Here is a 25,356-nt window from a genome sequence, read left to right on the forward strand (position 1 = left end):
AGGGTCACGGTCTGTCTGTTTGCTGTTTTATTTTGAAGGGTCTCGATCTGTCTGTGTTTTCTGTTTTATTTTGAAGGGTCTCGATCTGTCTGTGTTTTCTGTTTTATTTTGAAGGGTCTCGATCTGTCTGTTTGCTGTTTTATTTTGAAGGGTCTCGATCTGTCTGTGTTTTCCGTTTTATTTTGAAGGGTCTCGATCTGTCTGTGTTTGCTGTTTTATTTTGAAGGGTCTCGATTTGTCTGTGTTTTCTGTTTTATTTTGAAGGGTCTCGATCTGTCTGTTTGCTGTTTTATTTTGAAGGGTCTCGATCTGTCTGTGTTTTCTGTTTTATTTTGAAGGGTCTCGATCTGTCTGTTTGCTGTTTTATTTTGAAGGGTCTCGATCTGTCTGTGTTTTCTGTTTTATTTTGAAGGGTCTCGATCTGTCTGTGTTTTCTGTTTTATTTTGAAAACCCCCTGTCTTATGTCTGTGTTTGTTTCCTGTCTGATCACCTGGTTCTGTACACCTGGTTCCCTTGTTTTGTTCCTCCTTCTCTTCGGGTTAGTTTGTGTGTTTAGGTTCTGCTTCTTCTGTTGTGGGTTCTTGTAGTTTTTAGAGAGAGAGAGAAGTCTGCTCTGTTCGCTGTAGATCAGGTGAACCTTGCATAAAGGTGAGTTCTGTTAAAACCTGTGTCTCTGCTGCAAACTCTAAATGATCAAAATGATCAACTAATTACACATTTCTGATTATTTCTTCATGATCACTTCATTCCTAAAACATCAGATTTGTTCTCATTTCTGAAATGTGTTCTAAATGTTGAAGAAACATTCGGTCATTCTTTTCTAAATGTCGACTTTTAAAAACTGCATTGGATTGAGATCACATTTCCAAAATGTCCAAACGGTATTTAATTGATTTGAGAGGAAAATGTAAAGTGTTATTTCACAGTGCAGATATGATGTCCTGCAGGGGGGGTCTGTCTGTGGGACTCTGACAGCAGTGAGAGAACAGCACCCCCCCATGTTCATCCACAACAAAGTCGCCTCCCAGCTGAAAATACACAGGACATAAATCAACAAATAAGTAACTTCAAAATAACATGTCCGAAGACGTGTGAGATGCAATGTGATATATATCTGTTAGTCACATATGTTCGCCTCTTCACCTGCACAGATCTGCACAGCCTGTTTCTCCAGAAGAGATCTGACTTTACAGTAAGTGTGTAAAGATGAGACCATTGCCTTGTAATCCATCCATCAACATAGAGAGCATTTATCAGAAACATACGTAATGTATTCAGTGAACAAAGTCCCTGGTTGCTGCTTCTTAAATGTGCACTTTAAAGGTAAATGAATAACCTTTTTCTGACGTTTATAGAACAACCAGTCCTTAATGTCTCAGCTCACCAAACTACAACCATCCCAGAGCCTGCCTCCACATCACACTGTGTCACTAACAACCTAGGGAATGAGTTTTTGAGACTGGCTTCGTCTCTGGTTCATGTTTCTGTGAGTGGATGCAAAGGAGCTCATGTTGAACTCTAAAATGCATTACCTGGAACATGTCCTCCTGGATGTTTGGGAGTCCTCGGGGAAACGGCAGGCTGTTTACCACGTACTCAGCGTACAGCAGCATGTTGCTGAAGTTTAAAACCTTCCACACAGACGCCCCCAGCCCGAACGCAGCGTACAACTGCAACAACACACACACACACAAACACAAACACAAACACACACACACACACACACACACACACACACACACACACACACACACACACACACACACACACACACACACACACACACACACACACACACACCCCCCATTAACCCCTGTGTCAGCGTCAGGATGAGTGTGACGTGTGTTCTGTATCGTTGCGACCTCTGACCTTCCTCTCAGGGTCTAACAGCAAGTCATACTGGCAGCCCGTCTCCTGCAGCCAGTGTGAAGCCCCCCCCTCACAGCCGAACGAGACCACCACCACTTTCACTGAGTGTGCATCCAGCGTGCTCTGCAGAGGAACCAGTACTCAGTCACATTTACACAAGACAGAGGAGCTACAGGGCGATCATAGAGTCACCTTAGTTTCATAAAGAGCAACTAAGTCCCAGAACCCTGAAATGAGTCAGCATTTAAGTCCTGAAATGAGTCAGCATCTAAGTCCTTAAACCCTGAAATGAGTTCGAAATCTGAATCCAAAATCAATGCAATGTTTTGTCTTTATGAGTCCTAAAACAGTCAGCATTATGATTCATAAAAGCCAGGAATACGTCAGCATTACAAGTCCTAACACCAGTCAGCAAAATGAGTCCTAAAACCCTGAAATGAGTTGGAATTATGAGTCCTTAAAAACCATGAAATAAATGAGGAATCGGAGTCCAAACAAAATGCAATGCTTCGTCTTTACGAGTCCTTAAAGAGTCAGCATTATGAGTCCTGAAACACCTGGTGGTCCTGCAGGTGTTGGAGGTGCAGTCTGCAGAGGAGACAGGAGAACTGACGGATCAACACCAGCAGGATCTTCTTCCCTCCACCAAGATACTGCTGCAACGTCACTGCTCTGCAAACACACCAAGCGCAGGTACACGCATGCTCCTTTCCTTCCTTCAATATAATGTTATGCACAAACAAATGGGCATTAAATGTAGTCTACGCTGTCCTCACCGTCCCGTCCTGGCGTCTCTGAGCCGAGTTTCTGCAGGAACATGCTTCAGCTGCTGGTCTCTGTGCAGAGCTTCAGTGCCGAGCTTTGCCTCTGCATCCAGACGCTGCAGGAACGCATCCCACTGAACCTGAAGTTACAGAGAAACTAAAACACAGCAGACTCACCAGCAGGGTACAAATACTCTGACTGTGATAATACTGACCTGGAGCTGCTGGAGGTCCTGCAGGGCGTCCTGTAGAGCTGCACAGCTGCAGGAACAACAACCTTTTTACACATTTGGGTCTATTTTAGTTTATAGAGGCTGTCAGATAGATTGTGTTTGGATGCACAATCATTTCTCTCGATTAACTGATGGATGTCCAGCTCTTACTGGGTGTTTCTCCTCCAGAAGTCCTCTGCATCCTGTATCCTCTTCACTGACAGACTGTGGAACAACGAACAGTGAACGCTTAGACATCCATGAAGCTGTACTTCCTGTATGATCTGAATATAGTCAGTGTTTAAGGACCTCCTGTAGAGCCGTGCAGCAGCCTCGATCAGCCCCAGCAGGGACTCTCTCCGCTCGATGCTGATCTTCTGACGGATGAAGTCCTGCACGGCGCCTGTTAATGATTGTTAATGCTAATGATTGACAGGCCTCCGATCTGCATGACTCATTGCTGCACGTACATTTTCACATCTACAGTCTCTGGTTTTTACCTTCCCTGCTCTCCTGCTCGGCGAGCTCCAGCAGAACCTTTCCTTCTTTGACAAACACTCTGAGCGCCTCCCCTGCAGCTCCTTCCGACATGTTGGTGAAGTTTGATCTGCAGGTCCTTATCTTATCTGTCCCTGTGAACCCTGTGTGTGTGAGTGCTCTTTAAAGAGACACTCACACACATTCACACAGGAGTTTACTGTTCATCAAAAGCTGGGAGAACTCCCCCAGTGCTCCCATCACCACATCTTCTCCCCTCTGAGCCCTCGGTGTTTGCTGAGCTCCTCATGGTCCTTCTTCTTCTGCTGTTTGTCCACCACCACGATGTCTGGTTGGTTACCCTCATCCCACAGGATCTTACTGTAGCTCTGCTGACTTCCAGCCCATCCTCTGCACAGATGATCCTGAACACTATCTGCCACTGACACTTATGGAGGTCTGGAGGAGAACTGTCTCACTGCCTCAGTGGACTTTTATTATATTTGAGGTCATTTGCCTTTTAGTGAACGGGTGGAATCTGGGTCCTACAGCCTCTGGTCTGACTGGCCCAGGCTTCCTCCATGCTTATTTGAAAGCAGTCTCTGGGGTTTGGTGTCTCCGTGATATGTTTTATTTAGGGAAACCTAGACCCAGTGAAAGCGTCATTGGGGTGGTTGCGCGGGGGTTGGACATGGGTTTTGGAGACGAAGCCCCCTCCTTCAACATTCACGTAGACATATGAAATTTGTTGAGCGCATGAAGCATGGGGAGATGAGCCATGGGGAGAAAAAAGCCTCTTTAAATATTACTTTCACCATTTGGGAGAACACCTGACTGGTTGGTAAATGTGTAAAGCTGCCCTAACATGACCCCCCTCAAAGCACCAGGATCAAACACAAACACAAAGCCAGTTTTACTCTTTTATTGATATGAATCTCACACATTATCCTCCACATTAATCCACAGACTCCATCTCCAGGTCTCTCTGTACCTGGCCTTCCTCCTTCTTCTCCTCTTCCTCCTTGTACTCCGCCTCCTCCTCCTCAGGGAGCTCCTGTGATTGGCTATCAGTCTCTGTGGGGATGGTGTGGGAGATGAGGAAGATCTCCTGCAGGCGGCTCTGCTCCGCCTTCAGCTTATCCCGCTGTTTGCTCAGCAGCGTTTCAGCCGGACGAGCTGCAGCTTCCTGTTTCTGGACCTCCTGGACCTTCTCTTTCTGGACCTCCTGGACCTTCTCTTTCTGGACCTCCTGGAGCTCCTCTTTCTGGACCTCCTGGACTTTCTCTTTCGGGACCTCCTGCACCTCCTGTTTCTGGACGTCCTGTTTCTCCGCCGGTGTTTCCTTCTCCGTGGAGTCGGGAGCGCCTCCTCCTCTTCCCTGCACCTTGTCGTACAGAGTCTTCCTCTCGCCCTGCAGAGCCCGGCACAGGTTCTCCAGCTTCTGGTTCTTCACCATGATGAGCTCAAACTCCTTCTCCTTGATGGTTTTCTGTGGAGGAGAAGCATTCGTGAGGAGTTAGGGATGCACACTTTAGCATCGGTTTGTGTTTCTGGTCCAATGATACCAACAATAACTCTTATATTTGATCGTGCTTCTGTCTTACGTCCTCCACCATGTCCAGCAGGCTCTTGTTGCAGCCGTCGAAGCGACTCTTCCATGACTGGCACTCTTTGTCCAGCTTCTTCATTTTCTTCGCCATCTACAACCACAACACATATCCCATCAGGACACAATCAAACATCCCATATAGAGCAGGTACAGAGACAGCTCGTGTCCTCTCACTTTTTCCATGTCCACTTTGAAGCCGCTGTAGACGCTGTTGCTCTTCGACACGGTTCCCTGAAACTCGTTGAACTTCTCCGAGTACATCTCCAGCTGAGGAGAATAACACACACTGCATTAACAACAGTACAGCCACACAGGTAGGTCAGTTATTACCCATGATGCACTGCTGCTGTACCTGTATCTTCATTCCCGCCTCCTGCTCCTTCAACATCTTCACTTTGGATCTAAACTCCGCCGTCTGTTTCAGCAGCTGTGGACCAATCAGAACAGTTAAAGATGAGCGACAGGGATTATATGTTTTAACGGATTGAGGTGCGACTCTGGAAACGTACGAGCTCTTTCTCCAGCTTGTGCTTCTCCTCCGTCTCCTTCAGGATCACGTTGGCCTGCGTCAGCTTCGTCTCCAGGAGCTTCTGCTTCAGGTCTCTGTGTTTGAAAACCTTCTCCAGGTTCTGAAACACGAGCAGAGGGTAAAATCAGATGTGCAAATCATTCACTGACAGGGCCAGGTTTGCATTGGAGATAATGGTTGGGAAATATAGGATTTCTTTTGTTAAATAATCAGCAAAAAAATGTCAAATTCTTAAAATATAGGCCTTTAATAAATCTTAAAACTTAGAGAGTAGGAATTCAGGAATTTGGTTTTTCTCCACATTGCCAGTTGTTAATCCGTCACTTATTCTGCATTTAGGAACAGAATGTAAGATTTCAGTGCGTGAAAACCAGTCTTAGAAAAGGCCTTAAATTAAATGAAGCTTTTAAAGATGTCCCAAATCAAGTTTTAAGGTTTAATCCTAAAACCATTTTTATCTACAGATTGTCATTTATGTATTTCTTAAATAATGATCTAAAAGTCAGATCATGCACACCAGTGTTACACCCACAAGTCATGTTTGAAAAGTTGGAGCTATTTAAATTCTAAACGGCCCCAAAAAAAGTCTTGACTCTAGCGTGTTTCTAACCCTTCATTACTGTATTTGTATTTGTGTGTTAAAATAAAAAAATACAGTAATTTTGAATAAATCCATTTTCTGGGGAAACAAATGATAAGTAATAACAATAAGTAAGAAATGCTGCCGTCAATTACAGCCACGAACTGAAGGGAACAAAGCAGGCGAAGGTAGAAGTATTAAAGGTGAGAATAAATGAGCATTGATCAAACTAATATGAATTCAAGGTGAAACAAATAGTGAATGAAATAACAGAATAACTGATTTGAAACGGTTGCCTTTATCCCTTCATTCCTTTCATTTTGCTGCAGTGAAAGTTAATGGGGCCCTCTCATGCTACCGTATTTGTATGTTAAATGCTCAACACGTCTCCGGTGTTTCAGGCCGCCGCTCACCGCCTCCCGCTGGTCGTACTGCGTGATGAGGCCTTTGAGCTTCTCGGCGAGCGAGCTGTTCTCCTCGCAGAGCTTCGTGTTCCTGCCGCTGTGCTCCTCGATCTGCGCCTGGATCTCGCTCAGCGTTCCCTGGAAGTGCGTCGTGATCTCCTTCCTCTTCAGGTCGTCCTCCCGGCAGCGCTGCAGCGTCTCCTCCTGCAGGACGGAGCACGGTAACACAGGATGCATCTTTGATATTCATTACACAGATCCTGAGTTTGTGGTGATGTCTGCTGGCAGCTGGAGAGACGACATGTGCTCACACTAACCCCCGAACATCTCTGACAAATGGCTTTCAGCTCCTCGAGTTACAAAGCAGGCTCTTTAGAGGTGCGGCAGACTTCCTTTCGTTAAGAAAAGACCAGACCTGTATAATCATCTAGAGCTCCCAATGATTCAGAGTAACTGGAGGTAATGTTAACAAAGATAGGAGCAGAAAGCAGCTGACATTTGGAGGAAATGTTCAATATAATCTGATGATTTAAGACTAAACCAAAAGGAGTTTCAGTTCCCTTCAACGAAGATAAGAGTAATACCCAGACTTGTCACGCTTTAAAAAAGTGGACAAATGAAGCAACTAAGTCAGAAAACATTGAAAAAGTCCATCCCAGTGTCTCAGAGTTAAAGGGGACAGAACATCTCCAGATTAGAGTCTGAAAACAGACGTTTCTGCAGGACAAACGATGCACTCGAGTCTCACAAGTCCTGCCGATTACAGCCAACCATTGCTCTATTTGACAAACTGAATATTAAAATAGTGTATAGTTTCTTCCCTCCCGAGGGTCCTCCCTACCTTCAGGGTCTTGTTGTGCCTCTGCAGCTCTCGGCAGAGACCCTCCAGTTTACTGCGAGCCAGAACCGCCCGGCTGTGTTCGCTCTGCAGCTGATCCTTCTCCTTCATCACCTGCAGCAGCTTCTTCTGCAGCATCTTCATCTGCTTCTGGTCCCCGCGGTGCTCCTCCAGCTGCAGAGGAACACAATACATAAGATTATAGAGTCAGTTCAAGTTCTGCTGCAGCTTCTGGTCGCTGTAATGCTCCTCCAGCTGCAGGACGAGCACACTAGCATCATTAATAACCCTCCTGCATCACAGGGCTCTCAACCAGATGCAGGTGTAGTCCATTTGTGCTGCACAGGGAAACACAGAACCTGACCAAACAAACCCAGCCGGGCTCTGATGCCTCTTGTTGTGTGTTATTATTTGTGCATGCTCTCACCAGCTCTGCGTGTTTCTTGATGATGGCCTCCAGCTTCTGCTCGGGGGTGTTGAGTTTGTTCAGACTCTGCATCAGCAGCATGGCCTCCTTCCCTAGAGGGTGGAAGTCAAACATCCCGTCAGCTTCCACATTAATATATCATAATCACCGAAAGAGCAAGAGGTTGACCAATCACCACAGAGCCGGCCAGCTAACCAATCAGAGCAGACTGGGCTCTGGTTTCAGACAGAGGGTGGACAGAGGTGCTGCAGCACAGGCAGTATGAGAACATAAAGCCCCCCCCCCCCCCCCAGATAAATCTAAATTAAACAACACACAGAAGCAGGATTCTCACCGAGGTTCTTCAGCATCTTCTTCTCCAGTTTCTGCTCCTTGCGGGAGCCGGGGGTCTCTCTGGAGGGGGAGACCTCCTCTCCGTCCTCTGGTTCGGGGACGTCGGGCGTCTCCTCCGCCTGGTAGGTGCTGATGATGTCCTCCAGCTGCTGGGCCAAGTCCTCCGTCAGGTCCAGCTGCAGGGCCTCCGCTGGGGGGGCATCCGGACACCCGGGGGCGAGACAGGCCTCCATAACTGTCAACTATACAAGCATCAAGATAAATATTAAGCACAACATTTAAAGTTATTTCATAATCAATGGCCTTAAATATTACGCTTTGACTCATGAATCAGTATTCTGGGAAATCAAACAAACAACAACAAAGAAATGCTGCCTAAAAAGTGGTTCAAGCGTCAGTTAGAGACACTTGAACTGAACGTGTGTAAGGAGAAAAGCAGGGAAAGATAATAGTGTTGTTAAGGAGGTGAAATAACAGATCGGAAGTGAATACATTTTCATTTACAGGTTTCTTTTCCCTGGAAAGCATATTCTGCTCTACAGCCAGATGTGATGTTTTAGTGATTAAGCAAATGGGAGGTGAACATGGCACACTCATCTGTAAACTTTAAAGGCCGTTTTAATAACAAGAAATGAATTGAAGTCATTTTATAATCGCCGTCTCCCTCAACTGTCACAACCATGGTTTTATTTATCCGAGCAAAGCCGCTTTAAATATATCCTGAAAGGGAAACCTGCTTTCTGCAGCTGCGTCCGACTGCATGTTGTGGCTTTGCTTTAACAAAATGTTCCTATCTTGAGTGATAAAGCACTCTTTGAGCCCCTTTAAGGGTCTCTGTTCCTGTTTACGTGCAGCCGCTCTCTGAACACATGGCACCTGTTCACACCGCCGGCTATTTTAGGAACTTCTTAATATGGGCAAGATATTTATTTATTTCCAATACACACTTAAACACGACAATGTCACTGTGCGAACAGAAAGCTGCAGGAAAATAAATCACAGGTGACCTCTAAGGTTTTCAGTGTTAAAGTCGGCAAAAGGAAATTCAGCTCGGATAAAAGAAGAGCAGGAAGAGAAACATATGGGAGCTGTATCAGAAAACTAACGTATTATTAGCAGTATTTAGCAGTATTAGCAGTGTTTTCTTTCCAATCTGGTAACAAATGACTGATTTTAAACCAAGCTTCAGAAATAGATCAGCTCCAAACACACATCAGCACGTCTAAGGATTAGAAACAACAAGTCAAACACAGATTTAAGGGTTAGGAGTAAAAGTCCCTGAAGAAGCACAAGGGGTCTTACCACGAGTGAGGGTCGGGGTGAGAAAGAGAGGCGAGGGTCCGACGACTCGCTGCTTCCACACAGAGACAACAGCTGTGATAAGACCACCTCAAAATAACCCAGCAGAGGGGGGGGGGGGGGGGGGGGCAGTTACACTAAATAGCACACTGCAGGACCCATTGTGATCTAAGAAACGCTGAGTCATGGAAAGGATGAAAACATATAACTAACAGATATCATCAGGACCCCCCCTCACACTTCTCTGACCTATTACATATGCTAATGAGGCTAATGCTAACAGCTGGTGAGTTTAGGAGAGATCTGCAAATACAAAGTACAACAGATATTTTGGAGAAAAAAACAAACGAAGATGTTTTTCGCTGTTTTCTGATCAAAAACTCCAGCTTCTTTAGCGCTTTTCTTCTGTCTTCAGAGTTTTACCCACAGAATGAAACAGTTTTTGGAAACCTTCTCTTTGTTGTGTTGTGACAGCAGTGAGGATCTTCCCCCAGAGTTTCATGGGAATGCACTCTGATGAAAAGGAGTAAAACCGAACGCCCTGCGACAGGTCCTCGGGTTGGTTATTCTCTTTAAAACTATTTCAATGTTAACTTGAACTCGTTTTTAATTTAATTTACGTGTTGCCTGTGTTAGCAAGCTACTCTCATCCACCTCCATGGCAACACTGCACATACCTTATTGTGTTATTCCAAGAGCTTTGCAGCAGTAAACTGCACGTAGGTTTTTTGTAAATCCAGATTTCATCTAATTAATGTTCTATATCTTGCGTAAATGAGTCGTTCTTCTTAGATTTTTTGTTTGTTTTTCTCACTTTTTATCTTCTCTAACTGTATGTATGTTTGCACCTTGTACACCAAGAGCAGAGAAACAGAAGCTAATGTCACTCTTTGAATACGATCAGAAACACAAGGAAAAGAGAGGAAAATAAGTCTGTTTCCCCGAAGAACAGCTGAAGGCAAAAGAAGTTTAGAAAAAGAAGCTAAAAAATAGCTTTAAAAAATGACCCCGAAGTGAAACAGAAGGCATGTTGCTCTCAAAATAAGCTAAAAAACACAGAGAACAGAGCCAAAAAGAAATGAATGTATCGTTCTAAAAAAAGGAAATATGTGAAAAAGAACTTCTTACTTCATCAAAACACTCAGACAGAAGGTGGTGTATTCTCGTTACCACTGATGTTAAAGAATGATCAGCGACACACATCCTGAGGTTCGAGGTATGTTCTCTTTAAACCATTCTGGGTTTAATGTGTAAAACTGGAGCACCAAACAGTAGAAACCCTCCGACCAGTTTCCGATGCAAACAGAGAAACCACAGTTTGGCTACTGAGGATTTATTTTCTACCCCAAAAGATGATGAGAGGTAAAAATGGTGATTCTTCCTCTGTGAGTTTACAGGGAGTTTCATAGACATGAGGCACAAAGCAGTTCATTAAAGATGAGTTCACAATAAAAACAATCTGAGTACATACGGAGGCCAAAGCAACGCCGCCTGCACCGTCAAATCACCACAAATAAAATACAAGAGCTCAGAGATACATGTTCAGAAAATAAAGCAGTGCACCTTTTTAAATACTTTATGTAAACATGAGTGAACAAAGTGTTTCTGATTTAAAATCCATCCAGTAATATCGTTATTTAAAGATTAAATCTCATCTGCAGACTCCTGCGGAGGCCCACAGGTGCTAACAACGACCTAAAACACTTCAGGACAAAGGATGCAGAGACAGAAACTCAGATCAGAGCTCCTGCAGGAACATCTGCAGCAGCTCTTCAACACATGCAGACCAGCTCTTCAACACATGCAGGAACATCTGCAGCAGCTCTTCAACTCATGCAGGAACACCTGCAGCAGCTCTTCAACACATGCAGCATCTAGAGAACATTCAGCAGAGGAAACATGAGCAGTTTACTGAAAGCTGAAGAAACCAAACGCTGCAAGAAGCTCCAAACGTTTTCATTTGTAATTTTTTTTGGGGGCAAATATGTTTGTGTCCATTCTTTTGGTCAACTTTTTTTTTGTCGTCGACGTTTTCTTCTCTCATAATTTTTCTCCTTTTGTCAACAAATGTTATTTTTTGGGCCAGTAACGTGACCAATAACCAGGGGTAAAATGTCTGCAGGGAGTCATGTGATCACTTTGTTAGAATAAGACCAGAAAACATTTCAGGAGAATTCCCAACAACAGAGACAGAGACCAGCTTTATGACCCTGAACGTCTCCCAACGCTCCGGTCCCTGCTGTGTGCGTCTCTCTTTAGTGTCCCCTGGTCTCCAGCTGTGTGCGTCTCTCTTTAGTGTCCCCTGGTCTCCAGCTGTGTGCGTCTCTCTTTAGTGTCCCCTGGTCTCCAGCTGTGTGCGTCTGTCTTTAGTGTCCCCTGGTCTCCAGCTGTGTGCGTCTGTCTTTAGTGTCCCCTGGTCTCCAGCTGTGTGCGTCTCTCTTTAGTGTCCCCTGGTCTCCAGCTGTGTGCGTCTCTCTTTAGTGTCCCCTGGTCTCCAGCTGTGTGCGTCTCTCTTTAGTGTCCCCTGGTCTCCAGCTGTGTGCGTCTCTCTTTAGTGTCCCCTGGTCTCCAGCTGTGTGCGTCTGTCTTTAGTGTCCCCTGGTCTCCAGCTGTGTGCGTCTGTCTTTAGTGTCCCCTGGTCTCCAGCTGTGTGCGTCTCTCTTTAGTGTCCCCTGGTCTCCAGCTGTGTGCGTCTCTCTTTAGTGTCCCCTGGTCTCCAGCTGTGTGCGTCTCTCTTTAGTGTCCCCTGGTCTCCAGCTGTGTGCGTCTCTCTTTAGTGTCCCTTTAGTGTCCCCTGGTCTCCGTTGTGTTGGAGCTTCTTGCAGCGTTTGGTTTCTGCAGCTTTCAGTAAACTGCTCATGTTTCCTCTGCTGAATGTTCTCTAGATGCTGCATGTGTTGAAGAGCTGCTGCAGATGTTTCTGCATGTGTTGAAGAGCTGCTGCAGATGTTTCTGCATGTGTTGAAGAGCTGCTGCAGGTGTTTCTGCAGGAGTTCTGATCTGTGTTTCTGTATCTGCATCCTCTCTGAAGCTGTGTCATTGTAACGTGTTTGCACCTGTGGGCCTCCGTACCTTTTTACCTCTCAAAGAGATATAAACAATGCACATAAAAAGTTTCAACACTGCAAAAATACTTTAAATCATAGAAATACAAGTTTATGTACAGAGGGAGTAACGCATCTGGTGCAGGATTAGCACTATAGAATACCTTACAGTAAAGTGATATTGATTTCTCCAGTTAAATGCAAGACAACAGACCACTGATCATCATAGCCCCTTGAATTTGTGTGCAACAATTTCACAAAATGAGAAAAAAATAACTGGAATGTTTCTAAAAAAAACACAAGAGAAATAAAAGCTCCCTTATTTTTCAAGATGAAAGCATGAAAGTGCATCGTCATGAAACGCTTCTGGTCTTGTGTGTAAGAGAAATAACGCTGAGCAACCAAAGCGAAGACGTGGCTCAAACTGCTGCATAAGTACAGATATAAATAGTAGTCAAATATCTCAATAAGTGCTCACGTTCTAATATATAAATACATCTTACAGTATTCGTAATTACAGATCTATTTTTGTGCAATAGCAAATCCATGCATTTTTTTTACCAAGATAAAAACCACGACATTTAGAAAAATGCAACATAGGAAACCTTTTCTGTTTTTTTGTTAAGATTGTTTCACAATAAATCAAGCTGCAGCCGGAGAGACGGCACGAGAAACAAAGAGCTTTCTTCCGTAATAACAAATAAATAAAAAGCAAAGTAAAGGCACAGACCCCCGCCGCCGCCGCCGCCGCTTGATTCCAAAGCACCGAACTGCACAAGAAAAGCGTCTACTTAAAGTTTGGTCAGACTGTTTCATAATACACATATTTCCCCTTATATAAATAGTCTTCAGTTACTACTGCATCACACCTCGATATGAGTACATTAAACAACAGTCTATTCTCAAAGTACACATACATAAAATATTCGTATGCATCTAAGAAGGAGTATAAGTATCGTACAGATCCATAAATATAATTTATGTGCAATTGTATGCAAACTACTGTGTCAGACAAAGGCATATTAGCATAATATCTTTCCGTATTGCACCTGCACCCAGCAACGGTTCTCCGGTTCTCCCTGTCTCCTTCTGCACCGGTTCAAGTCCTTCTGTTTCAATCTCCACGTCGAACGGAGCGATGTGCAACACCAGAGGGCGTAATAAAGAGCCTCTGAGGGGGGGTTAAAGATGAAGCCTGCAGGGGGGGTTCCTCAGTGAGGGTCCTCCGTGGTGATCTTCAGCGAGGCGATGGCGTTTAGGCAGGTCTGCACCTCCTGCTCCGGGTTCTCTTGCGAGACGTCCTCCCCTGCAGACTCGATGCCCTCGCTGCTCGGTGGGGTCGGCGCCGAAGACAGGGGGGCGTCGGGGCTGGAGGAAGGCGGAGGTGGGGAGGCGGAGGGTAACATCTGGCGTCCTCCGATGGGAACCAGTGGCAGCAGAGAGCGGACCGGCTGCTGTGAGTGAAGGGGGAGGTGGCTGAGGAGGTTCTGGGGGGGGGGCAAGCTGCTCCTCTGATCCTGAAGACACAGAGAAGCATCATTATTTTATTGGAGACCTGGGGTGTGCTTCCTTTTCACATTTCTGGGGGATTTGCTCATTGGACTTTGGGTCGAGCAACTTTCTTTGCCAAATGCCGAAACCTCCCACCAATATCAACCAAATCCAAACCCTGTTTGCCTCAGGTGTTGAGCTTCACAACACCTATCTTACTTTTGTTGTGAATCTGTAGAGAAACAGCCCCAAACAAAGGCGTGAAAGGGAAGCCTATCACAGATTTTCAAATCGGGGCTCGTTTGAAACCTGAAGTCTCTGTCCCAAAACAAGGAAATAAACGAGGAGATATTTGACTTGGGAATCTGCAATGTGTTCCCATTTGGACTTTTGGTTTAGCTTTGGACCGGGAATCGAATGGGTGAGTTGCAACTTCTTTTTCAAAACTGTATCAATGGTTTCTTTGCCAAACTTCCCACCACTACCATCCAAATCTAAACCATATTTTCAGACCAGAGGTATATCAAGTCACGATAACTATCCTCTCCATTTCAAAGACTGTTTGAGTCTGTACCGAAACTTTCCCAATGAAAGGGAAAGGAAAGCACATCCCAGATTAAAGTGGGATCAGTCTGAGACTCACTGAGGAAGGCTATGTGAATTGATGTTGACGATCTGCAACCTGTCACCTTTTCAATTCAGTTTTGGGGAACTTGCTCGGTTAAGGAATGGGATAATCAATCATATCTTTCCCCACAAAATGTTCAACCAAATATCATCCAAATCTAAAACTATATGAGGGAGGATTGTTTGGTTGAAGACCCTCCTGCTACGTACCGTCTCCATTTCAAAGACTCCTTGATGTTGAACCATCTCCAGCTTGGCCTGTGCTCGGCTCTTCTCCCCCTTGTGTTGGTGCGAACCTCTCCGTGGAGACACCGCCCTGAGCACCACCCTCTGCCTCCCCCTGGCCGACGCCTCCCCGGGGGAGAGGGGCCTCTGGATGGGGGAGAAGCTGGGCGAGCTCGGCCTCAGCGGGGAGGAGTCCCAACGGGGCGAGGACCGTCCTCTCGGGGAAAGCTCCCTCAGCGGGGACGGGTAACGGAGACGGGACGGTGATGGTTCCCTTATCGGAGACTCCCACCCCGGGGACAGCAGGCAGGAAGTGTACGGGTCGAACAGGAAGCTGGTCTGGTCCGGAGACAGCATCGTCAGCGAGTCGTCGTCCGTCTGCCTCTCTCGGGACTCGGAGTACCCGTGGATGGCGGCGCTGGCTGTGACCGAGAGAGACGTGAGGCCACACGGCTGAGGACTCGTGCTCTCGAACGCAGCTTCGGAGTCGAGTCGCCGTCGTAGTCCTCGTCCTCTTCTTCGTCCTCGTCGATCTCATCCTCGTCCATGCCGTCCGAGTCCTCGGCGTCTGAGAACTGGTGTTTGGTGGCGACCGCCGTCTTAGACTCGTCCACTTTGGAAGAGACACAGCAGTTTAGTTTGATTAAGACTCATTCCTGCTCTCACTGAAGGACGAACCACTAAACCATTAAACAGACATCAAATAAAGTCGGTCTGTTACCATGTTCCTGTATCTCCGTGTCGTCCATCGTCACCGACACTCCCAGCTCGAGACACTTCTTCATGTGCGCCTTCGACTTCATATGTTTAGTCAGATTTCCTACAAACAAGAACACAATTCATAAGAAACAGATTGGTTTCGAACAAGATTTTCCCCCATGTTTTAGGTCCCTATGAACCCAAAGCAGTATTCCTCTAATTAAAGAAAGCTGAACAGCAAAAACTAGAGTGTTTATGTCTGCAACATCTATTTATTTAACGTCACCTTTAGTTTTGAAGGCGAAGTTGCAGACCCTGCAGACGTACGGCCGGACGTCGGTGTGAGTTCGGATGTGTTTCTTTAACATGCTCGGCTTCTTGCAGCGGATCCCACACTCCTCACAGATATACTTCCCCCGACCGCGACCTCGCACATACACGTATTCTTCATTCGACTTATATCTGCAACACAGGAACAGTTTCAGAGGTGTGAAGTAACTAGGTACATTTAGGACTGTACATTATTGAATCCCTGTAGTTGCTAGGCAGATCTGGATTACTGATGGTAAATATAATCTCCCTTAAATCAGACTGTAGTTCACCTGCAGTAAATCCAGCAGCTACCCTGCAGTATACAAAGCCATTCAAACTAGCTGCACCTTTACCAGCTCTGAGAACACTTTACTGATCAATCATTATAAAACACATCAGAGATATTATTCTGAAATGGACCAATCAGACAATGACTACTTTTACTGTCGCTACTTTAAGTACATTTAGAGGAGAGTACTTTCTACTTTCACTGGAGGAACATTTAGAATACTTTCACTGTGACAGAGTATTCCTACACTCTGGTACTTCTACTTTACTCAAGTACAAGATCTGAGTACTTCTACTTTACTCAAGAACAAGACCTGAGTACTTCTACTTTACTCAAGTACAAGACCTGAGTACTTCTACTTTACTCAAGTACAAGACCTGAGTACTTCTACTTTACTCAAGTACAAGATCTGAGTACTTCTACTTTACTCAAGTACAAGATCTGAGTACTTCTACTTTACTCAAGTACAAGACCTGAGTACTTCTACTTTACTCAAGTACAAGACCTGAGTACTTCTACTTTACTCAAGTACAAGACCTGAGTACTTCTACTTTACTCAAGTACAAGATCTGAGTACTTCTACTTTACTCAAGTACAAGACCTGAGTACTTCTACTTTACTCAAGTACAAGATCTGAGTACTTCTACTTTACTCAAGTACAAGACCTGAGTACTTCTACTTTACTCAAGTACAAGACCTGAGTACTTCTACTTTACTCAAGTACAAGACCTGAGTACTTCTACTTTACTCAAGTACAAGACCTGAGTACTTCTACTTTACTCAAGTACAAGACCTGAGTACTTCTACTGTTACTCAAGTACAAGATCTGAGTACTTCTACTTTACTCAAGTACAAGACCAGAGTACTTCTACTTTACTCAAGTACAAGATCTGAGTACTTCTACTTTACTCAAGTACAAGATCTGAGTACTTCTACTTTACTCAAGTACAAGATCTGAGTACTTCTACTTTACTCAAGTACAAGACCTGAGTACTTCTACTTTACTCAAGTACAAGACCTGAGTACTTCTACTGTACTCAAGTACAAGACCTGAGTACTTCTACTGTACTCAAGTACAAGACCTGAGTACTTCTACTTTACTCAAGTACAAGATCTGAGTACTTCCCCTCCTCTGAGTACTTCTACTTTAACTGAGCCCCCCCCCCTGTGGTGCGGCCCCCTCCTCCCTAAATAGCCGCTGTGCTGTCAGCAGAGTGTTATGACAGCTGATCTCTTCACTGACCCTCCCTCGAAGATCTTGACGCGGGTTGGCAGCGTCTGGACCTCCCGCTCCTTCCACTCGTCTTTGGCAGATTTCACTCTGATGTCTTTCCCCTTCTTCCCGTAAGCGGCGTCCGCCTCTCTGGGCTCCGGTTTCCTCTGCAGCTGAAAAGGATGAACAATCATTTTGTTAACATCCATTTTAAAGCGGACACCGTATCGACAGAGTAACGCGATACTGACAATATAGTGTGTCACACATGGCGCTACACGGCATGTTGGGGAAACATGGACTCTGCTGCCGGGGGACTCCAGATAACCTGAAGTAGACTTGGGTTGTTAGTCTCTGAAGACTTTAGGGTCAGTATCTCAGAGTGTTTCCTAGTTCAGTGGCAGAAAAGCCTCTCAAAGCCTAAGGGGATGTGTGTAAATATCCCAAAATGTTCTGAAGATCATTTTGTTTTCTTACAAACATAAGTCACTGCAGCTCAAAAAATCAAAGGACTATTTTAAACAGGAGCCCTAATGAATGTTCTGGATGTAAAATTGAGCTGGGTTTGTCATTATACCTCAACCTTAAAAGGCTTAAATCTGATGCAACACAGATCATCAGGCAACAGGGACTGACGCTTCGGCCAGAATATCTGAGGTGTTCAGTTTGCCAAATGTTGGCTAATAAAGCATTCTCAAATCCCCGAGAGACTACCGGTCTGAAAGAAGACCAGTGTGAAAGTGTTGAGCATCTTTCCTCACCTGCTCCGCGGTCTGCCTCCACATGAGGAGCGACGACACCAGCTTCCCGGCGCCCGGCGGACACATGGCGGCGGCGCTGTAGATCACGCCGCCTCCCGGCTGTTTGGATCTCAGCAGAGCCAGGGCGGCGCTGGTGTTCAGATCCAGGGGGTTCGGGTTGTGGGCGCTGACGCCCCAGGACGCGTAAACGGAGGAAAAGGGGGCATCGCTGGGTGAGCAGCTGGGCTTCGTGTAGTTCAGAAAACACCAGCTCACCCCGGTCGTCGTGCGGAGACTCGGGAACAGTCTCGAGTGCTCAGAGATCACCACCTCTTGATTCGTGATGAGCTTCGCCACCAATTCCACTCGCTTCTCCACACCAACTTCCTTCACGTATGGAGGCGAGCTTTCCATCGCCGACTCGACTCGCGTGATAACCTGAGGTGTTGCTCGCCCCTTCTCCTCGCTCAGGTAACATTTCCCCAGCTCCACGGCACTCAGCTCCTCCACGATCTGCCCGAACATCCGCTCCTCTTTCACCCGTTTCTGCTGCTTCACCTCCATGAAGAGATCCAGGCTGCTGGCAGGCGACAGCATGCGCTTGTTGGTGCCGCCGCTGGAGGCGTTGGTGGTGGAAATGGTCCGAGAGGTCAGAGAAAGAGGGATGCCCGTCTTCAGTTTAGCCGACGACAGATCGAGCGCTTCCACGTCGAGAGCCTTTCTGGAAACACGAGCGACCTGAGTCTGAGAGGCGGCGCTTTCGAACTGATTGTCAAAAATCTGCGATACTGACGTGTAAGTGATGCTGCCGAACGATGGCACGTGAGTCTGTAATCTCACGGGAACTGAGAGGCTCGGATGGGACAGCTGGGGAAATGTGTTCCCGGTGGAGAATATCGGCAAAGCGTTGCTGAGGTGAAACACTTGCCCCACCTCAGTTTCCATATTCAAGGACTCCTGCCGCACCAGGTTCCCCCGCCTCCTCTCCCTTGAATCCACGTGTTTGAGTTTAGACGTTGGCGTGAGGCTGCCGTAGTCGAACGATATGCTGCGAGCTTCCGGTAGCTCCCTGCGTAAGTTACATGGCGCCTGTTCAGAGGACGATCGCCTCATCTCGTGTTGTTGCCTCTGGTTGAGCAGCGACAGGGTGTGAACGCTCCCCGGCACCGCCAGCAGCTCCAGCGGTTTCCCAAACTCATCCTGCCGGGCCGGCGACTTCAAAACCTCCTCCCTGTCGAAGGAGAAGGTGGAGCAGTATGATAAGTTGCTGTCCTGGCTCGGGCTACGGGACAGACTGGTGCACGCCGACTCAAAACTGGATTCCCCGGAGGAGTGCTCGATGTCGGCCAAGCGAAGCCTCTTCTTCTTCGGGGGGAGCTTCTCCGGGGGGAATTGTGCTAAAGTTTCACTCCTCTGAGGCCACTGGAACTCCTCCTTCTCCGGCTCCTTCAACTTCACCTGCACCTCGGGAGCTTTCTCCGGGCTGTCAGGCTCCACCGTGACCCTGATTTCGGGGACTTGTATGTTGGGCTGCCGCACCAGTTTGGGGATTTGGAACGATTGGTCGCTCCTCTCCAGTGATTCACTCGACTCCATGGCTTGAAATGAAATCCCTTCCTGTCTCTGCCCGTGATACTTGTAAGAGTCGGACGGTTCAGAGTGAGGCCTGTTTATGGAGTTTGTGTGCTGGATAACAGAAATGACATTCCCTAAATTTTTACGCCCGGACATTTCCGGACTCACTGATATGTCCATCTGCAGATGTCCTAACGCCATGATGCCGGCCGCAGCTTGCTTCACATCGTACTCTTTACTCGAGTCGATCATCTCCTCACATTCATCTCGTCCCTCGTAATGACCCGACAGATCTTCCTCTTCCCGCTTCTCTTTCCGACGTTTCCTCGTCGCCAGCTCCATGGCGTGTCTCTGGTGGCTCGTACCGGACGCCACAGAGGGGTAGCTTTCCATTTCCAATCCCGAGGGTGAAGCGGCGCTGTCGATCATCTTCCCGCTGTCTGCGTCTGCATGGCTTTCGTGTGCCGAGTGTTCGAAGGCAGCCTGCCGCCGCAGTCTCCTCATGCCGCCGGTGCTCGCCCTCTCGTCGAACGAATGGCTTCCTCTGAGGGCGGGGGGCATGTTCAGACACACGGCGGAGGACGTCGGCATCGAGTTGCTTCTGATCAGAGTCGCCATGTCGGCGTCAGACTGCAGCTCCTGCGTCTCCTCCCTCAGTAAGGACTTGGTGTTTATTCTGATCGACTCGACTGCGTCTTTCTCCTGGGTGAAGACGCGAGACACGCCTCTCTCCGAGCGTCGGTCCGCAGCCTCGCTGAAGGCGGCCGTCTGCTTGGGGCTCGGCCTGTAGCACTTCCCGAACATGATCTCCTGATAGGACTTGGCGTTGGTGTTGGGCGGCCCGGCCTGGTGCTCGGTGCTCTCTGAGCGGGAGAAGTATCCGGAGTCCGTGCTGCCCTTGCTGGACTGACTCGGCAGAGACAGATTATTCTCCGAGTCGCTGCTCCTCTTCTCCGAGAGCCGCAGAGCCAGCCTCTGTTTGATCGTGCTGGATTGGATTACACGGCTTGCCTCGGCCGGCGGGGCATTGATTTCTTGTGGAGCATCCTGGGCTCCCTTCTTCTGAGAAATGAGGTTGAGTACTTTCACAGCCGTGTTATCCGACGCCTCCGCCGGGGAGTCCAGCAGCAGCAGCGGGTCGCTGAGAGTGTCCTCATCCGAGTCCGAGCTCTGCTCAGCGTCAGAAAACAACTCGCCTTCCCCTTCAAAAGACCCCTGGCTAGCGAGGTCTGAGAGCGTCCCGGCTTTGATGGCGTGAGCGTGGGACTTCCTGTGTTTGTATAAGTTACTCTTAGTTTTGAAGGAGAAGCCGCAGGGGACGCAGGGATAGGGCCGCTCTCCGGTGTGCGAGCGAATGTGTTTCTTCAGAACGCTGGGTTTAGCACATGCCCTGCCGCAATAATCACAGACATACTTCCCGGGCTTTTGTGGTTTCTGCTCCAGCTTCGCCTCTGAGATCGGGTCCATGGCTGCATGGGAACACTGGTGAACCTCAGGTGAACTGGTGCACTTCCTGTGGGTTGCCGGGCCGGGCGAAACTGCAGCTTTCTGCCTGCCAATGGGAAACAGTTTAGTGGGCTGCAGTGGATACGCCTCGTAGTCCTGATGCATGGAGGACGGATCTTCTAGTTTCCCTGAGTCATCACACGAGTCCCTGCCCCGACCCTCCTCTGGATGTTGGTGCCATCCTTTAGTCTCCACTTCCTGTGTCTCCTCCGAGGTGATTTCTGTCTTTGAAACCACATTTCCGTCCTGACCTTCGCCGGAGCTCCTCACCCCCGCTGCAGTTTCAAGTGACTCCATGAAATCCAATGTCACTTTCTGTGGGATCGATTTTTTTCAAGGGCGATGTCTGTTATGTAACCGTAGTGATATTAACATTCTAGTGAACAGATGTCGGGGAAGGGTCACCTGGAAGAGAATCAGACAGAAAATACAGTTAGGGAAAATTGCATGAATAAAAAAATCAATGTTCTGCTGCAAAGATTAGTCACTGACAGAAACCTCTTCCCCAAATATAGTGGTTCTTCATGCAGAAATGTCCCTATGCTAATATGAGTTCCATGCACGTCACTATTTATATCATATTTAAGTAAATATCTTTGGGTTTTGGACAATTTAAGACGTTACCTTGGAATTTAGGAAGTGTTTTTCTACTATTTTCTCCAAAACATTCATTGGAAAAAGAAGATAATATTTAGTTGCTACCAAGTATTTATTATACATAAATAAATCTCAACATGATAAATGAATGCAAAATGAGCTTTAACTGCATTCTGAATGTTGACAAAAATTGTGTGGAATTCAATAAAAAATGTGGGAAATTAATTGGATTTTTCGATTTGTCCAATTAGTCTACAAAGTAATGTAGATAAGGAGCTCCTTCACAGCAGGAGTGGACAGGACAGGACACCAAGGAACCTGGTGTGTGTGTGTGTGTGTGTGTGTGTGTGTGTGTGTGTGTGTGTGTGTGTGTGTGTGTGTGTGTGTGTGTGTGTGTGTGTGTGTGTGTGTGTGTGTGTGTGTGTGTCATGCTTTTACTCAGGTGGGGAAGAAGTATTCAGAAAGAAGTACCCGGTATTATGAAAGTGAAAGTTCACGTTAAAGGGTCTATTAATGTTTACTCTAAATATTCTTAACTTTTGGATTGTTGTTGTTGTTGTTGTTGTTGTTGTTATTGTTGCTGTTGTTGTTGTTGTTGTTATTGTTGATGTTGTTGTTATTGTTGATGCAAACAGTATTTAAATCTATCTGTGTGTTCATATTGTGGGTAAAACCTGCAGGTATTGACATGGATTTTACGAACAGCTATGCATTCGACCTAAAAATGGCGGGAAATTCATATATTTGTGACTCTTCATTCATGATTTTGGTGTAAAATCTCCTTCCCAGTTCCAGATATTCACTTTGATATGGTATAAAACAGAGGAAAAGCAGCATATATCCATGTTTGAGAGGCTGGAGAAGCAATTTAAGACATTTGTGCAGGAAACCACTTCGTGATGGACCATTTTCTCTCCAGCAGCAGCGTAGTCAGCAGGGAGGCTTCATTTCAACAACAAATGATGAAGGCGTGCATGCCAGAACAAAGGATCAGCGATAAGACAAACAGACTGTGCAGAAGATGGGAAAGGTGTCAGTACTGTGTGAACCTTTAATACTAACGCTTCCAGATGAACCACAATGCATTGCTCCTGTCACAAACAGAGGGTGGACCAGGTCGTGGTTTAGCACGCCTCAAGTCTTTGCACTAAAGTTTGGATGCTTTCGGGTCAAACAAAGCCGATCTGGGCGAAAACATACGGACTTTCTGTGGATAAATCATGTCGTGTGATACAGCAAACTTTGTTAGACTTCCTAAATCAAACAGCTGTGAATCTCTGGGTACAGGGAAGGTGTGAAGCAGGGATGCATCCCCAACAGATTGGGCTTAATAGTGCAGAAATGTGACTCTTGCTTTTAGTCAACTCTTGGGTAAAGGACTGCTGCCTGGTGCTGGTGCTCCTCCAGCTTGAGCTTGAATAGTTGCTCTGGAAAACTGAACGGCATAATTAGGACGGTACTGGTTTGATAGTCCAATGTCCTGAAACTCAATCTGTGCTTTAAACTTCCACATTTAGTTCTCGGGATTTGGTTTCCAATCGGGACTCGATCCACAGAAACATCCTGTGCATCAAACTTAAACCAAATTGGCAGAAGCCGGCAGAAACTGGGGGCTTTTTCCGGGCCTGGATAAGCTCAGGAAGTCCCAGGTGGACGCTCGTTGTCTCACATCAACATTCACCAAGATATCACCGTGAACTGCCCCCACGTTCTCTACAGCGACGTCCTGAAACACGGAGCCTGTCTCGTTTACTTTTTTTCTCCCGAGTGGAGTTGCAAGTCTTTCTGATTCTGCCAAGTCAGGTCTAACGTCTTCTATCCTTGGGGGGTTTCTCCGTGTCATCACTCCCAATCTCTAACGTGAGATTCCACAACAAGGTGGCTCAACTCGAAGACTTTGAGGTGGATTTTAGGGTCACCTTAGAGAGTGTTAAAGTGGAGCTGCAGGTCTTTCTGATTTTGCACGGTCAGGTCTAACGTCTGTCAGGTTCCGGTCCCGATCCGGAAACCTCTCACAGCGAATCCCCCCCGCTCCAGTTTCACATCTTTAGTCTCTGAGGTCATCTCCATCTTCTCCGTTTCCAAACGCCTTGTCCTCCCTAACGAGGTTACGTAAGATTATCTGGTTCAGACCCTCTGAGTTCCCCTTAATTAGGACATCCTCCTCCGCTCTCCTCAGGCGCTGAATAACCAAGGTGACTCCGCAGAGACTCGGGCATGATAGTCTCCTTTCTCTCTGTTTTATTTTTGGCTGTTTTGTGCTCCTGCAGCTCTGCTTTCGGACTGATTTGAACGCCTCTTATCGTTACAGAGAGGGCGGATAATGAAGGATGGCGAGGGTGGGGGGGGGTGTGTGTTTCAACAGCAGTATAATTATTAATAATATTTCACTAAATCTGAATCTTTTGCTGAATAATTTATTCAAATATTCTGTATTTTTTTAACAATTGTTTCTTCAGGGTTTTCTTTATTAATATATTTAAATAATTAAATTTGTTTAATTGTATTTTATTCTTTTTAAATCCTAATTATTGATTAATGTCTTCTTTATGTTGCATTGTTGGAGGAGCCTGACACTTGAGATCCTCATTGCCACTACTACACTGAAGCTGTGCATGTGATCATAGAGCCTTGGAATCTGAAACAGAAATAACCAGTCGCTTCTCCAGTTGTAACCCAGATATCCTGCACACATTTTCTCGGGCTGATTTGAACGCCTCTCCCTCGCTGCAGCGCGAGGCGGATCATGAAGGATGGCGATCAGTGTTTCAACAGGGAGGTGAACTAAAGTGGGGGTAAAACACACACATTCAAAGGCCTGGCAGGGAGCCCCCCCCCCCCCCCCCCCCCCACACACACACACACACACACACACACACACACACACACACACACACTTCAAGGTCGGCCTGACCTCATTGCTTAGTTTTTTCCATCCTCGGGTGCAGAGTGACAGCCAGATAAGAGACGGTGCATACCTCCGCCGACATGTCCAGAGTGTCGGCGGAGTCCCTGCTCGGCAACAAGCGGCACATACAGCACCGACACGGCAGCAGCATGACGTGCAGCAGCGGGCAGGTGGGCGGCCGGGGGTGTGCTTTGGGCTACAGTATGTCCACATGCATGGGGGAGACGCCGCTCCAGAGAGGAGGACAGACATGCAGTACACCCAGAAAAACCACACATGCATAATCAGGATGAGGGGGGGGGGGGGGGGGGCAGCTGACATTCACACCTCGAATATAATCCGGATACCAACCTGACATTCCAACAGCCCACTGTCCCATGTCCACGGTCACACGTGAGACCCCCGTTTGGCCTTTTTGTCCATTCTGCTGGTGCCGGGGCGACGGTAGTGAGCCGGAGCAGCGAGTCCCATCAGCCGGCCGCACGTTAGCAGATCTATTGATGCAGCCAGCCACCGGAGAAAATACCCGAGCGTGACGCGAGCCCAGGCACAGAAATAGCGAAGGGGCCCGGGGAGGGGGCGCACAACGGCCCACCATTCAGGGCGCTTTCCTGTCCAGCAGCAGCTCCCTCACACTCAGAGGGGTGGGGGCATGTCAGGATAAAATGTGAGGTATGCTGCACATTCCTGCACTATCCTACCTCTAAAATACACTGTACAATATATAGTTATCAAACCATGTCCATGCTGTTGGTGGATCTGTTCAGTATGGATTCTTCATGTCTCTT

At 46.9% G+C, this 25,356-nt stretch overlaps 3 protein-coding genes across 6 annotated transcripts; all 3 read right to left on the bottom strand.

The window, feature by feature from the left end:
- Positions 1-872: 872 nt before the first annotated feature.
- On the bottom strand, positions 873-3,467 carry LOC134881378 (prostamide/prostaglandin F synthase-like). 4 transcript variants are annotated; one of them, XM_063908660.1, is made up of 9 exons: positions 3,347-3,467; positions 3,156-3,249; positions 3,018-3,071; positions 2,850-2,895; positions 2,647-2,768; positions 2,428-2,542; positions 1,871-1,993; positions 1,534-1,671; positions 873-1,029 (listed from the first exon to the last, which is right to left on the bottom strand). In XM_063908660.1, the coding sequence occupies exons 1-9, from the start codon at positions 3,435-3,437 to the stop codon at positions 922-924; spliced, it is 891 nt and encodes a 296-aa protein (XP_063764730.1). In that variant the 5' UTR covers positions 3,438-3,467; the 3' UTR covers positions 873-921. The 4 variants fall into 4 exon arrangements, with proteins under 4 accessions (XP_063764730.1, XP_063764729.1, XP_063764728.1 ...); XM_063908659.1 differs by having other exon boundaries at positions 2,647-2,774; XM_063908658.1 differs by having other exon boundaries at positions 3,018-3,249.
- Positions 3,468-4,230: 763 nt separating this feature from the next.
- txlnbb (taxilin beta b) lies at positions 4,231-9,432 on the bottom strand. Its single transcript, XM_063908046.1, has 10 exons — positions 9,346-9,432; positions 8,045-8,285; positions 7,711-7,802; positions 7,287-7,457; positions 6,455-6,649; positions 5,442-5,561; positions 5,285-5,359; positions 5,107-5,199; positions 4,928-5,023; positions 4,231-4,812 (listed from the first exon to the last, which is right to left on the bottom strand). The coding sequence occupies exons 2-10, from the start codon at positions 8,274-8,276 to the stop codon at positions 4,279-4,281; spliced, it is 1,608 nt and encodes a 535-aa protein (XP_063764116.1). The 5' UTR covers positions 8,277-8,285; positions 9,346-9,432; the 3' UTR covers positions 4,231-4,278.
- Positions 9,433-12,416: 2,984 nt separating this feature from the next.
- On the bottom strand, positions 12,417-25,078 carry hivep2b (HIVEP zinc finger 2b). Its single transcript, XM_063908503.1, is given in 8 exon segments — positions 12,417-13,903; positions 14,715-15,196; positions 15,199-15,342; positions 15,451-15,549; positions 15,715-15,890; positions 17,273-17,415; positions 18,004-21,468; positions 24,920-25,078. Coding segments are annotated over 7 exon segments (4,707 nt in total). The 5' UTR covers positions 21,361-21,468; positions 24,920-25,078; the 3' UTR covers positions 12,417-13,597.
- Positions 25,079-25,356: the final 278 nt, after the last annotated feature.

This window comes from Eleginops maclovinus, chromosome 19 (genome assembly GCF_036324505.1).
Source record: "Eleginops maclovinus isolate JMC-PN-2008 ecotype Puerto Natales chromosome 19, JC_Emac_rtc_rv5, whole genome shotgun sequence".
Lineage (NCBI taxonomy): Eukaryota > Metazoa > Chordata > Actinopteri > Perciformes > Eleginopidae > Eleginops > Eleginops maclovinus.

Coding starts and splice junctions, on each gene's coding strand:
- LOC134881378 (XM_063908657.1), bottom strand. CDS start 3,437: ATGTCGGAAGGAGCTGCAGGGGAGGCGCTCAGAGTGTTTGTCAAAGAA. Junction 2,896..3,017: donor TTCTGGAGGAGAAACACCCA/GTAAGAGCTGGA, acceptor TTGTTCCTGCAG/CTGTGCAGCTCTACAGGACG. Junction 1,672..1,870: donor TGTTAGACCCTGAGAGGAAG/GTCAGAGGTCGC, acceptor GTGTTGTTGCAG/TTGTACGCTGCGTTCGGGCT.
- txlnbb (XM_063908046.1), bottom strand. CDS start 8,276: ATGGAGGCCTGTCTCGCCCCCGGGTGTCCGGATGCCCCCCCAGCGGAG. Junction 7,458..7,710: donor TCAAGAAACACGCAGAGCTG/GTGAGAGCATGC, acceptor GTTCCTCTGCAG/CTGGAGGAGCACCGCGGGGA. Junction 5,024..5,106: donor TCAAAGTGGACATGGAAAAA/GTGAGAGGACAC, acceptor TTGTGGTTGTAG/ATGGCGAAGAAAATGAAGAA.